The sequence below is a fragment of the Octodon degus genome, unplaced genomic scaffold (genome assembly GCF_000260255.1).
Source record: "Octodon degus isolate 3935 unplaced genomic scaffold, OctDeg1.0 scaffold00065, whole genome shotgun sequence".
In the NCBI taxonomy this organism is placed as follows: Eukaryota; Metazoa; Chordata; class Mammalia; order Rodentia; family Octodontidae; genus Octodon; species Octodon degus.
In genome coordinates, this window is record NW_004524641.1 from 7,858,226 (window position 1) to 7,872,835 (window position 14,610).

Sequence of the window (14,610 nt, forward strand, 5' to 3'; positions counted from 1 at the left end):
GTCTTTCTATAGAAAGATGAGGCGGATACAATGGATAATATAAGCTTGCCCCTTGCAATAGCTTTTATTTACGGAAAGCTTCACCACTACTGCTGCAATTCTCAGATTGCGAAGTGAGCTGAAAATGTGATGAACCCAAAGTTTAGAGGAGGGCGAAGATATCACTGAATCTGACTCTGAAAACCATGCGGTAGCAGAGCCTTAACCGCAGCATGCTTTTTGTGTGTTTCACTTGAAATGAAATAGAAAATAAAAAGATTTACACTCTGTATGGATAAAAAAAAAAAAAAATTGCTGAATGACCATGACCAAGACAATTTGTCATCTCAGAGGTCACAAACCTAGGTAGCTATTCATCATCACATCAGGGGATGTGTCAGGCTGCTCCCTGGGAGGCTGTGTTTTATAAACAAACTGATCGGGATCTGTATAGGAAATGCTGGTCAAAAACAGCAGGCCTGGACACATGCATGGAACAGAAGAGATTGAAGAAAAAAATAATTATGCTTGTAAGAGACAGAAGCACGGCCGCCGGCCTCGCTGGATGATGAGGCCGCCGCTGCAGCTGGCACGCACGGCTCTCCTTGCCGCCTTCCAAAACCTCAGGCAGAACATTTTATTTCCCAAACCCACTGATCCTTTGAAATGGCAGCTCTGCTTGCAGCACAGATGAACAAAACGTAGCAGCAGAAACTTGGTTTCTTTCTTGGACACCCACCTTTGAGAAAATCCATTCTAACAGTGGCCAATATACATAATTAAAAAAAATGCTTCTTTACAATTTTGTATGCTCCGACAGCAGCTATGTTTATAAAGCCCACGAGGGTCTACCTTCAAGATCAAAGTGTTGGTTTCTTGTCCAGAATCATTGAAATTAAATACTTACCGTCATAAAACAAAATCCCTAAAGAAGCACATTTGAAGAAAGGGTGTTGGTGAATATTGGTTCAAGTGAAACTGCTTTGCTGATATCTACCTTGAAAAGGTACGTTACCTGGAAAAGCCACATTTACTGCTAGAGGCTGGGAACCCCTCTCTCCTGAGCGCCCCTGCTGGCCCTCAAGGCTAGGAGCACAGCAGTCCACACACCCAGCTGCTTCCTGGCTTCTCTGTTTCACAAACATTTCTTTCCTTGGTGTGGGGACAATGATGTGACTTTGGCTAGAAAATGGAGCTTCGTGGGTCCTAGTTTTACTCATTAGTTTAAAAAAAGGAGGATGAGGGGCTGGGGAGATGGCTCAGTGGAATAAGCGCTTCTCTGGCAAGTGCAAGGGCCTGAGCTCAATCCCTGGTTCCGAAAAAAAAAAAAAAAAGAGGATGTATCTGAAAACCATAAATAATTATTTTATAGTACTGTAGATATGTAAAGCACTGAGTGCACAGTACTTGGCTTACCAAACACAAAAAGTACTGTACAAATAGCAGTTTTGCTTTACTTTTGTATTTTCATGTCAAGTTTTATTGGGGGCTGGGGTATGGGGTATGTGAATTGAAAAGTTTTTTTTTTTTTTTTTACTAACACTACCATTCATACATACAGTTAGAATAACTTCGGATGTGCTCATGAGCATACTGTTCAGAACTGTTTACACATCTATGCCTTCTTTCCTTTCTTACCTTCCATTGTTCCTGTAATATTGGTACCATATAGTACATTTACCCCCCTCACCAGTTTTTAAAAAATAGGTCACTATTTAGGTTTTGAAGATTTTTTACATTTTTTCCAAGAAATGCACAGTAATTATTCTTTATGTCAACTCATACCAGAATTAAAGCTTTTAAAAGCCTTTGTGTAATTACCATAATGCACAGGAATAATTTAGGACACCATTAGTAATGCAAACAAGCCTGAGGAGTTAAGGAATCGGCACTTAGACAAGCCGGGTGTCCTCAGCAGCTTTAGCACTCCTGCCCAGCCTCGACTGGGAAGCCCTCGCCACCCACCAGGCCCTGTGACACAGGAGGCCCTGTCCACACAGGGCCACCCCTCAGAGAAGGGCAATCACAGGGCAAGGGCCTAGAGGGCCTGAACGCAGAGGAACTTTGTTAAGTGTAGCTCTTAAGAAGGTCTCAGAGAGGGGCCTGAAGGGAGAAGGAAGGCAGCCAGAACAGCCATTTTCTCATGGCTGTGAGAACGGCCCACTTCAGATTTCAGAGAAACCTGCTAGTAATGAAGGGTTTCCTTTCCCCTTGAGGAAGCCCAGAAGAGAAGGACTCTGGGGAGCTGGCAGGTTACCCCCAGATCACCGCAGCCACCGCTGACCCTGGCTCCACCTGGCCTCCTGTCAGCCTACAAGTCCAGGGCCTGCCGGGCTTCTGGCGTTGAGTCACACCACCTCTGCAAAGGCAGGCACCCCCTGCGCTCCTCCTACCTAAGTAACTGTTAGCAGGAACCGGAACGAGACTTTCGTCATGGTCAGTCTCTCCACCAACTTCATAAGGCCCATCTTCAAAGATGTTCATGTCAAAAAAAGTATTATTCTTTTGCTCTACTCGAACAATCCCTAAAGGAATGAAATGGCAAAAACAACAACAAAAAATTGAAGATGAAACAACTAAAATAAATGGTTCCTAATAACACTATCGGGGAGTATAGGGAAGAGAGGTTGGAAAAAGACAAGGTAGAGCGAGAGGTGAACTTTAAGGTTATTAAACATGTTTATGTAAATTTTTATGTGAAAGACGTGTTATAGTAATTTTAAAAATGGCCTATGAGCTACCAATTCATGGACTATCTTAATAATACCATAAGACTGGATGGAAAATGGAATGTCTACTTAGATGACAAAATCCACAGGAAATTAATTTTTTAAATGACATGAACTTGGTATCAGTGGTATCTATTTTATGCTCTCTGGAATCCTCACTCAATTTTGCTTGTTTGTTTCTTTGTTTGAGGAAGGTCTCAATGTGTAATTCAGACTGCCCTTGGACTCACAGCAATCCTCCTGCCTCAGACTCCCAAGTGCTGGGATTATAGATGTACACCACCACACCCTGCTTGCTTCCTTTTCTTTTCTTTTTCTTGCAGAACTGGGGATTGAATTTAAGCCCTTGCACTTGCCAGGCTAGCACTTATTCTACTGAACTATCTCCCCAGCTCCAAAGATGGCAAGTTTATTTTTTCGTTTGTTTGTTTTTTGTGGTACGGGGATTGAACTCAGGACCTTGCACTTGCCAGGCAAGCACTTATTCTACTGAGCTACCTCCCTGGCCTCTTTTCTGTATTATGAAAGTGAAAGACACTGATTTTTTTCCTCTTCAAAACATCCTTTGTAAAATTCTTACAGCTACTAAATATTTTTACAATTAAAAGGTTTCATATAGTAAGCACAAATCACAATATGACTTTTAAAATGGCAACATTTTAAGTAAGACTTGATAAAGCAGGTAAGACATATTCCCTATGAATTAAAATACACATACCTGCTGGTGTTTCGTTCCACTTCACTATACATGGCATCTATTCTTGCTAAAATAAGACTACTTCTAAATTTAACGTGTGCAAATAGGTCAGCAGCATAGTCTCCTGAGCTGCAGAGGGCTCTCTACCTTAACAAACTCTGCTTATGACAGTTTTCTACATCTGACTTCTTCAGAGAAGTTAAACTTTACTGCAGGAATTGAGCAGGTTTCCCTGGCCAGCAAGGGCGGGTCACTGCCCTCTCTCCCTCCAGGGCCTCTCCACTCATCACAATGACCAGACAATATCATTAAGGAGCTTTTCCTCTAATTGTCTGAAATGATCAGTGCCAAATTCCCATTCTGTGACAGTCACTTGTCCTTCTGGCTTTATCACATTTGTAGTAAGAAGCACATTCTTTTAAAATAACGTGCAACTCAAAAAATGTCCATATTTATACACTGTTCCTTGTGTCCACCACTTAATCTTCAGCTCTAAGATCACAAGCTTAATAATGTTTAGCTCCACAAAACAAACATAAACCATGAGAAATGACCTGTCATGTTACTATGGAAAATGATAACCACTTATAGTAATCTAAAGTACCAATCAAGCGACAGTCAAGACTAAAACGTTTGTATCATTTGTTCTTTATCATGTTAGAGATTTTAACAGCGCCACTTTTATACTATACAAATGCCTGATAACACGCTTTAACTTGAAATGTACTAAATCACCAGACATATTATGGAAATTTTAAAGATATTCACATATCTGCAAATAAAAACGCCGTACCTTTCCAGTTATAAGTACCCGGAGCTCCAAACACTATGTAATGAAAGTCTTTAGTGAAAGTGGCTGCTACACCTTGCTGGCAAGAACCGAATTTTTCATGGCCTCTTAATCGGCCGTCACAAAAACTCCAGTCTCCTCCATCCATGTCATCTTCAATCCTCAGATTCTCACTCAGTACGTAGCACCTCCCAAAGATGTCCCGAGACTCCTGCTTTGTATTGACATGCTGCCGTTTCTCGTATCGATGAGCGCATGTCTGTGAACAGAATAAAACAGCCCATTCATGTCTACAACATGTTTTTTTTTTTTTAAGTTACTGATGAAACTGTCAGTAATAAAGAGGTTAATTGTTAATTCTAAACAGGACGGCTAAGCACATTCTTGTGCTGGGATCTGATCCCCAAACCAGCAAGCAGCACTTCCCTCGAGAGGCTCACTAGGGAGCACGGGGGAGGGAGGACTTCCGGTGGCTTCTCAGAGGAAGGCTCCCACCCAAACACTGAGTGCCAGTTGGCACTCATGGGCAATTAAAAAAAAAAATGGGGTGGTGTTCAAATAACTCAGTGGATTAAAGCACCTGTAAGCAGGCCCAGGGGCCGGTGGTTCGATCCCCGGGCCTGCTGTGCGGGCCCCGCCCCCAGGGCGTGCTGAGACAGCAATTGAGACTGGGCATGGCAAAGCCTGTAATCCCAGCTCTTGGGAGGTGTTAAACAGGCAGAACACTGTGAGTCCAATCTAGTAGTGAGATCCTGTAGGCCCTTCCCTAAAATGCAGGGGAAAAATTTTTTTTAAGTCAATTAATTAATTAATTAGGTTCAGGGTCTCACTACACACAGCTGGAACTCATATAGTGATCCTCTTGTTTCAGTCTCCCCAGTACTGGGATTACAGGCGTGTGCCACCATGCCCAGTTTCGGGGCTGGCACAGCAGGTGGTACTGGGGATCGAACCCGGCTCCTTGCACTTGCCAGCCAGGCACTTGGACCACCCAGCCATCTCCCCAGCCCACACATGGGCACTTTATCTGTAAATTTACCTGCCATATAAACAAAGTCAAATATCTTACTTCCTTTTCTTAATTGGCAGTGAAATCTCTATGTCAACGTGAACGTAACCATGGTCTGGAGACAGAAACCATGGTCCTATTTTCATAGATATTTTCTTCTACCCACAGTTTTCCTTATAGTAAGTCCTTTTACTTTGAACTCTGAGATCAGTTCTTGTCTATGTTTTTGTTTTTAAAGGCAGAAAGAACTTCCTTGCTACAAGAGATGAAATAATGTATAATTTCTACAGGGGTTATTTATAGCCTATCTTCCATGTACCACCACCTGGGCCTTTGAAGAAAACTGTACAGTAATCCTTCGCTATGTCGCAGTTTGACTTTCAAGACTTACTGTTTCACAGGTTTTCAAAAAAATATTCATCTAAATTATTTATCGTGGATTTTTCACTATACCTTGGGATTTTGCAGTTCTGTGCAGTATATGTGTGTTGTTAAAATTATATAGGTTTATGACTTTAGAAAATGGTTAGGAACATTGTAAGTGTTTTTAAATAAGTGTGGCAAAGGTTTATAAGAATGTGGGAAGGATTGATAAAGCCTTAAAATACATATAAATACTGAAATAAATATAACAATTTTGCTGATTTTCACTTACCGCGGGGGCATCTGGAAGGTCACCTCCGCGCTAAGCGACCGCTGTATAACATCCAAGTCAACTTCCTACAATGTGCTCCTTAAGTGCAAATACTCACTTTTCACTAAAATTCTCTCTTTTCTCAAATTTCTCTGTAAATTTTGTTACTGCAACTAGATTTTGAAAGCATGACAAAAAGCTCAGGGTACTGCAACCTGGAAGCACTTGCAAAACCACCCAACACAATCCACCTAACAAAGCCCCCTTTCTTTATTCTAAATTAGAAAGTAAGACGGAAACAACGTCTACTTTTGTTTTGCCTTTTTAAGACCACCTGGAATCTTAGGATGTTTACAAAAGGTCTCTGAATCGACTGCTTCATTATGTAACAAGATTCAAGGGGAAAAACAAGGCTTTCTTAATGGGTCAACACCAGTCGCTGGCTGCTGTGGAGCTGAAGTTCGTTAGAATGTTTAGCCCCCACGGACGGCTGTTCGGCTGTTTTGCGCAGGTAGCCGCCCAGCGCCGGCACACAACAGGCGCGCTCACTCGCCCCTCTGCACTTACCACCACTTTGCCCCCCGGACCTTGGCTCTGGACCGTCACCCCCATCCACTGGTCTTCCTTGCTTTCCGAGGTGGGGTCGGCTGTGGAAAGCAACACAGGGTGCACGAACACAATTAGCACTTGCAAGCGACCCCACAAGATAAAAACAAACACAGGCTAGAAGTAGGTGAACAAAAATCTAAGACACTGTTTCCAACTGCGTTTTAATCCAAAAACGATTTTTCATTTCTCTGAAGAGGCTCTAAGGAATGGGTACTACTAAGCCTTCAGAAAATTCTACTCATGTAGCTCAGTGGTGGCGCATGAGTTTAGCATGGTTTGAGGACCTGGGTTTAATCCCCAGCACCAGGAAAAGGAAAAACAGTATACAGAAAAGACAGAGCTCTACATGGTAACCATGTAAAATCTAGTATGCAAAGTCCAGCTGTGATGCAAATTAACAAAGAGTAGAGGCTTTTCTATGTACTTCCAGTTTGTTACACAACAGCAGGACCTTTCTTTCCTCTTCACTAGTGTTATGTTTTTATTTTTGCGGACCAAACTTGGGACCTTGTGCTTGCCAGGCAAGTACTTATATCTGTTGAGCTATCTCCCCAGCCCCCTGCTTTTTTTTTTTTTTTTTTTAGGAACCAGGGATTGAACTCAGGCCTTTGCACTTTCCAGGCAAGTGCTTATTCTACTGAGCCATGTCCCTGCCCCCCCCCCCTTTGTGATACTGGGGATTGAACTCAAGACCTTGAGCTTGCCAGGAGCTTGCCAGGCAGGCACTTATGCCACTGAAATATATCCCGTCCCAAGAAGGGAAATTTTATTTTTGGCGGAACCAGGGATTGAACTCAGGCCCTTGCTCTTGCCAGGGAAGCACTTATTCCACTGAGCCATCTCCCTGGCCCCCTAGTGTCATGGTTTGTGTCTAGTTGTCCCCTCCAAAAGCCTCCTGCAGTTATGGGGCAGCTTCTAGACTTTGTAATTAATTCATGATCCTGTGCTGGGATTATGGGTGTGAGTGCTGCTGGGATTATGGGTGTATATACCCATAATATACCCAGCCTAGGGCAGACAGCCTGATTCCAACAGAAGGAAGAAGGACTTGCTCTCTGCAGCCACTGTTGCCACTACTCCTCCCTTTACTCCTGGCTCTTTGCTACTGCCATGAACGGCTGCCTCGTGCCATATGCCGCTCTGCCTTAGAGCCAGCTGAGTATGGACTGAAACCTCCAGGAACTGTGAGCTAAATAAACCTTGCCTTCCTTCATTTTGAGTGTCAGGTATTTGTCCTGGCAATGAGAGAAGAGTAACTGAGACAACTAGAAAGTGGGCGATAAAGTCTCAGATATAGTCACAGGTGACAGGTCATATATTTAACAATGTCAAAAAAGTACTTAAGGGCTGGCCAGGTAGCTCAGCGGACTAAAGCATCTGCTTAGGCAGACGCAGGGACCAGGGCTCGATTCCCAGTATGCTGTGCTGAGACGGCAACTGAGACTGGGCATGGTGGCACATGCCTGTAATCCCAGCACTTGGGAAGCTGAAAACAGGAAGATTACTATAAATCCAATCTGTGTAGTGAGACCCCGCAGACCCTATGCTAAATACATAAAATAATAATAACAAAGTACTTACTTTTAGCAAGAAAAAAAAGCAACCACAAATACTACCATATGTCAGTATCAATTTAACCCCCCTGAATGATACTCTATCCAAAAGATTAATAGTAACCCATTCCAACAAATTTTCCTATGAAAATATCCAAATTTTTGCTTCCTCAATGAGAAGACACAAATTTTGAACTTGAATTATCACATAAATATGAAAAAAAATTGTTTTCAAGACAGCAAGAAGAACATTAAAGTGTTGACTATAGGGTTTGTCCACACATGGAGATTACCAGTAGTGGGCTTTTGTTTCTTCCCGATAGGGCTATGTGTAAGTTTCCTACAAATCAGATGTACTGTTTTCTAAATAGAAAAAAAAAAAAAAAAAAAAAAAAATCCTTGAAAGAAGCAAAAAACCCTAAATGAATCTGTGTATCTGCCTGCACTGAACATACTCACGAGGTTTGGTAGTAGCTTCTTAATATACTAATGATTTCGCTCAACCATCAGGAATCTGGCAAGTCAGACGTTAAGAGGCCTACACTGTGGCACCTCCCGGCTACCCCAAGTCCTCACAAAGGGAATCTCTATCTGAACAGCAGGGCTGCTTTTTTCACACTGGTCAACCCTCACTTCAGAGTGGCCTGATATTTAAGATAGTTTTTCAGGGCTGGGGATATAACTCAGCAATACAGCACTTGTCCAGCATGCTCCAAGCCCCTGGTTATATCCCTAAAACCACAAAATGAAATAAGTCTTTCCTCCGAAAATTGTAACAGCAGGTGTTAATTTTTGGCTGCTTGAGGACAAGATCTGGCTGTTAATTTTCTTTTACTGCGGTCAATTTTCAACTGCCTCCTGTAGAATCTCAAAACACCACTAGGTGGCAACATCAACACATCGTATTAGTGAAAGCAGGGTTAGTGGAGGCGGCATACCACCTCACACCAGCATGATTTAGAAAGTAAATACATGCAAAACAAATAAAGAATCAAGACTGATGTTATTAAAAGCGGGCCTCTCTGCAAGAAAAATGTTTGTACCCCTTTTCTTCCTTTGAATGGGCAGGGAGGGTACAGGTGGGCTGGCCAAATGAACACAGGAAGGGCAGACAAACGCACCATCGTTATCAAACTCTATCCGCGTGCAAGGTCCTCGGGAGGTGATGTCGCAGCTGTACAGGCCCCCGGTCCTGTTGGCTCTCTGACGTGGGAGGGCTTTGGCCCGAGGGGCTCCCACGAGCAACCTGGTGACGAAGCAGAGAATTGGGAGATTTGAGGTAAATTTTTCGACAGCATTTAAATTCAGCAGGACCCACAGCGATCGTTTTTTAGCAGCTTAGGTGGTGGGAGAGTCTTGGGGCTTGTGGGCTCAGGGAGGCAGGGAAGGAAGGGGGGGAGAGGAAAGCAAGCCTGCTTCAGCCTCAGCACCCCGGCTGGGTGCGAGTGGTGTATCAAAGCCACTCTTCGTAGAACACGACCTCTCACCCTACGCCAAGGACGGCACACAAAAATGCTCACATTTAATAAGTAGTTAGGTGCCAAGGGCTATCATAGGGCCTTTTGGGTGTTTGTTAAAGGTGATTCTGTCTTCACCCCAGATCTTTAGTTTATCCACTGATTTAGAAGCTAACCTTTGCAAAATTCAAGTCAACTGAATTACTCCCTTGGCAGCTTTGGCCTCTCTCTAAGCCAGTTTTTCTTCCCCAGCTTTACTGGCGAATAATTCACTCATGGAAACTGCAAGGTGTTGTGTCTCCCTGGGTCGCCGCCTGCTTGGCACTCCTGTTGTCTCCGCCAGGCTCCTGCACTATCCTCCTGTCTGACATAGGTAGTGTTGGGCAAGTAGGTGTCCTTTTCCCTCCCACCCAGGGCTGCTGTTCAGTGCAGCCCGGATTCTAAGCTCCTAATCTTGAAAATGCCATCATTCCCCAGCCAGAAGGGCTCTTCCTCACATCAACTGTATAGTCTTCTGGGCCTGCCTAACAGAACAGAGAAAACCCACAGCAGCCTGAATAGAGCTGCAGACAGGGCAGAAAGTGCTGAAAGTAAAACTGGGAACAAAGCAAGGTACAAACTGCAAACTGTCACAAGAGACTGCAAGCCACTCCTGGTCTTGGAGAAACCCAAAAGTTCAAGCAGGAAAGGAAAACAAAACAAGTAATCCAAACAGTCTGTGAACCCATCAAAAATTCATACCAGGACTGGAGAGACAGTTCATAAGTTTAAGTGCCTGCCTGGCAAGCTCAAGGACCCAGGTTCAATATCCAGTACTACATGCTGGGTCGCCCTGGAACCCTGGATGTACAGTGCCAGCCCTGAAACCAGGCACAGTAGCACGTGTCTGTAATCCCAGCACTGGGAAGGCTGAGACAGGAGGATCACTACGAGTCTAAATTACGTACCAAGATCCTGGATCAAATAAATTATGTTTAAATGTTTAAAAACAATTTAAAAAAAAGAAAATTCATCCAAGTAAAGGGTTCTATGTACTTTTAAAACCAGCTTATACCCTGTGCAGCTTAGAGAACAGGGAGGGGACCCACACCATGCCGAAGAGGCAGTGAGGAGGAGGAGGAGTGTAGGTCCTGGGGCATCAGGTGGCCCCGGCCCTGGTGCTGCCCTCCCTCCCAATGCCCGGATAGTGGCACAAGTCAGCCTCCTCCTCCAAGTTAGTCCAAAACCTGAAACAGCACACATAGGCACAAAAGTGAGCAGACACTCAGGGGCCAGCAGTGTCGCTTCTTAGTAGGGGCAGAGAAAAGGGCTGGGCAGAGGGCTCTGCACAGACCACCGCCCACCTGTCCCAGCCACGCTGTTCCTGACCCCAGGGGCTCCCAGTAGGTAAGGCGCCAGGCTGGGAGGTGAGCAAGTCTGGTTACTTGGCACATGCAGGATGGACCCTGCCAGGTACCAGGAGAGATGAGAAAGGGACTGGGCCAGAGGCAGAGAATCAGGGATACTGGCTCCTGTGAAGGGACCTCCATCCCACCTTCTGATTTCACAGAGGAGATGCCTGGAAGGGAGTTAACTCCTGCACTAAAACCTCACAGCTAGTTGGTGGCCAGGAAAAAAAAATGATCTTGGTCAATGGTACCATTCCTTTAGGTGTTTCCTAGGAAACAAAACTCAGGATTTTAAGGTATTTCCAACCTAGCTGAAAGGGTAAAATTTACACCGATGAAACACTGCAACAACCGTTCCCTGAAGCTGAGCAGAGGAAGAATCAGAGCACGATTACAACTGGGTGGGTAAAAGTAATGAAGGGACAGCCCGGGGAGTTGGCTGTTACAGTGTCTTCCCTACCATTTCCTCTTCTGCTCACACCCCAGGAGGCTGCTAAGCTACCTAAGGCTGCAAGAGGGCTAGTTCCTGTTTACCCCAGCAGCTCATTCACTCAATTACCATGCAAAATTCATCAGGATCAAAAAGGAACCGGCCCTCCAGGTTGGGTGAGCAATCGTTAGGAAGCACCAACTCCAGCCTAGGGAAGCCTGACTTGTAAGTAATTACACCACAGGGAGATCAGTGCCACTAGACACCACCACCAACACCTGGCGGGGAGGGGCAGTGTCACTGAGAGATGTCAGCAGAGCTGAAGATGGCCAAGTGAGGGGTACATCAAGAGCTAAGGCTGTAAGAAAAAGAGCCAGAGAAACTCTAGCTGTGGGAGAAGGGCCTAAGAGCCCAAGGGAGCCCCAGGCTTTTCTGCCTCTCCTGCCCTCATAGGACAGGGTCCTCTAGGTTTCCTGCAACGTGAAAAGCTGTGATGATTGCTCCACTGACTCAGTACTTCTGGTGTGTCCACTTCCTCCATCCCTTTCCGCTTGGTACCCCTACCAGGCACGTGTTTCCCTGGCCCGAGCCCTGGAGCTAACACATGCAGACAAAGAGCAGACATTTCACTTGAATGTGCCGGCTGGTGACAGGGAATGCAGCCACGGGGTTTCCCATGGTCCATGCCAAGCTCTTGCATACAAGGCCTTCTTCTCATTTACATGCAGCGACTAATCTGCAGTTCAAGTGGACCCCACCGAAACAAACAGGGATGTTGGAGGGATAAAGACTGCAAGTGAAAAAAGAGAATGCCACAACTTATGGAACGTACGCCCACAGAGAATTATTTAGCTGTCCTGTTGCTGCTCGGGCTCTGCCTGGTCAGGATCAATAGAGCCCCGGCCTGGTCCCCACCATCTTGATGTCCTAGGAGGGTTGGAGAAGGTGCCCCACGCCGAGCAAATCCCCAAGAGGATGCGCGGTTAGAGCTGGCACGGCCAGCAGAGGGCGCCCTGCCCTTCCGTGCTCCATGCGGTGGGGGAGGCACACCAGTCCCATAGACTCTGAGTCACAGGAAGGAAGAGCAACAAGGTAAACTCAGTCACACTCTGCAGCTGGCAGAGCCTGAATTCTCTGGGGGCTTGGGAACTAAGCAAATGTTCTTCATTTTTCTTGGAACCAACCTGAAATGTAGGTCACAAAATCCAACAGCCAAGGTGATCTCTGGCAGAACAAATTAGCAAAAGCAGAACTCTGTCCAGTGTCACCAGGGAACAAGCCAAGTGCTTCCTAATCTAAATCTTTTAGGACCTAGGTGCTGGGCTAGCTACTCCTGCATTGGCAGAGTGGGTTTGGCTTCTTTTGCTCAAATCCCAGCTTTCTCTCTTTTCTTCCCAGTGCCCTTTGATGCTAAGAGCTGGGTCCCAGGTCATCCAGACAGTTCAGTCTGAAAACCAGGCGCTCTCTGGGAACCATCAGGATGCCCATGGCAACTCTTAGGCCTAGGGCTGCAGATGCCACACTTTCCAGATCATTCTCTGAAGTAGCCCAGCTGGACACAGGAATCCAGAACTACAGGAACAGCTCTACATCTGCGACAGGCCCAAGGGACATGAATCATGCCTTGGTAGGGCAGAGTTGTAAAGTCACAGAGCAGCATCTAAGAAGTCTACAGTATTCCTGTATCAGGTTAAAAGAAGAACAATGCAGTAGAATAAGCGCTTGCCTGGCAAGCTCAAGGACCTGAGTTCAAGCCCCAGTGCTGAAAAAAAAAAAAAAATATGGGGCCAGGGAGATAGCTCAGCAGAATAAGTGCCTGACTGGCAAGCTCAGGGTCCTGAGTTTGATCCCTGGTCCCTGCAAAAATAAATAAATAAAATAGAAGAAGAACAATGATAAACACAGGGCAAGAGTAGGTGTGAACTAGAGTCATCTCAAGACACCAAAATGAATAGGGGAAAAAAATCACTTTACAAATTGCCATTACAAAAGCCATCCAAGCATCTCCACAAAGCTTTAAAGCTACACTGAATAAAACAGAACGTGCAAAAACACCAATCTTCTTAAACAATAAGAAATAGACTCTGAAACAGCAAAAGTCAACAGAAGAACCTAACTATCCAGGTGCAACCATAACTGAGGGAATGGTAGCAATTCAGGGTTCAGGGTCCAGATCAGAATTTTGGCACAAGGGGGCAAGACCCACAACCATGCTATTAACTGCAGGTTATTTCAAGGTTTTTCCAATAAGCTTCATTCCTTTTCTTACGCTCAGCTCCTCCCCCGAGAAGAGCTGGATTACCTTCACATAACAACTTCAATCAAAAATTCTAAACACTAGAGTGCTTTTAAAACTCCACAGACAATAGCAGCTTTGCTTCATTGTCTTGGCAATAATTCATTTCCTCAAGGATTAAAGATTCTGCCTCTAGCAGTCCAACTTTGTCCCAGAAAACACGAAATATCACTTCATTAGAACAAGGGCACGATTATTGCTTAATTTAAAACACAACCCCCTTAGTTTGTCCAAATGAAGATCTGAAAAATTAGGAGACTGCATTGCTATAGTAACTGTCATTTTTATTTTAAACTCATCTTCAGGTTCTATGCCTGATACATGGTACAGAACAAATATCAATGACATAAAAGTAAAAAATAAACAAGTTTACAGTGGAAAGCAACAGATTCCAAACTCAATCCAGCTCCACTCCTTAGGCAGATCTCTTTTTTTCTCCCACGTTACTCCTCCCTAACTCTAGAGTATGTTTATTTCTCGTTTTATCACCTTTAGGTAATAACTGTGATCTTACAATATGAAGAAGGAAGAATTTAAACTACCTGTCACTTTCCAATCTGTATTTGTTTTGTTCTATTTGCCACTCTAAGATTTAAGTCACTGAACATTTATTTTCGCTTCAACATTAGACAAAAAACTCTATTCTCTGGTTGGTGGGATGCAACAGCCAACATTTTGACCTTCTCTCCTAAGCTTTTCTCAGTTTCTCCAAGTGCTACCATGTGTCAGTTGTCCTCTTACTATCACTTATTGCCACTTATATTTTATCCTACAACCACACTTCGTCCTCTATTTCCACATTCAGGTAAATACTCAATGTTGAACCCAATTCTACAAGATGCCCTTGACCTCAAAGAAAGCTGTTTCCAGCTTCACGATCAAGCACACTTGGTTTTCTTACATCCTACCAGTCACTTGATATGCTTCACATTTGGACCACGACTTCTGCTTCTCTTGGCAATTTCCACTGGCTTTCTTCTCTCTATGCCCTTATTGGAGACTTGAACTCCTCATACTCCAATCATCCCTTGTATTAAAT

General features: G+C 44.5%; 1 protein-coding gene across 4 annotated transcripts in view; it reads right to left on the minus strand.

Annotated features, from left to right (window-relative positions):
* Positions 1 to 14,610, minus strand: part of Itga6 (integrin subunit alpha 6) — an 82,765-nt gene that overhangs the window by 40,101 nt on the left and 28,054 nt on the right. For all 4 annotated transcript variants that reach the window (XM_004634756.2, XM_004634757.2, XM_023719139.1 and 1 more), the window contains 4 exons: positions 9,122 to 9,246; positions 6,406 to 6,485; positions 4,199 to 4,454; positions 2,373 to 2,504 (listed from right to left, as the gene is read on the minus strand). In XM_004634756.2, the coding sequence (XP_004634813.1) occupies positions 2,373 to 2,504; positions 4,199 to 4,454; positions 6,406 to 6,485; positions 9,122 to 9,246 (593 nt within the window). The remainder of the gene's footprint in view (positions 1 to 2,372; positions 2,505 to 4,198; positions 4,455 to 6,405; positions 6,486 to 9,121; positions 9,247 to 14,610) is intronic.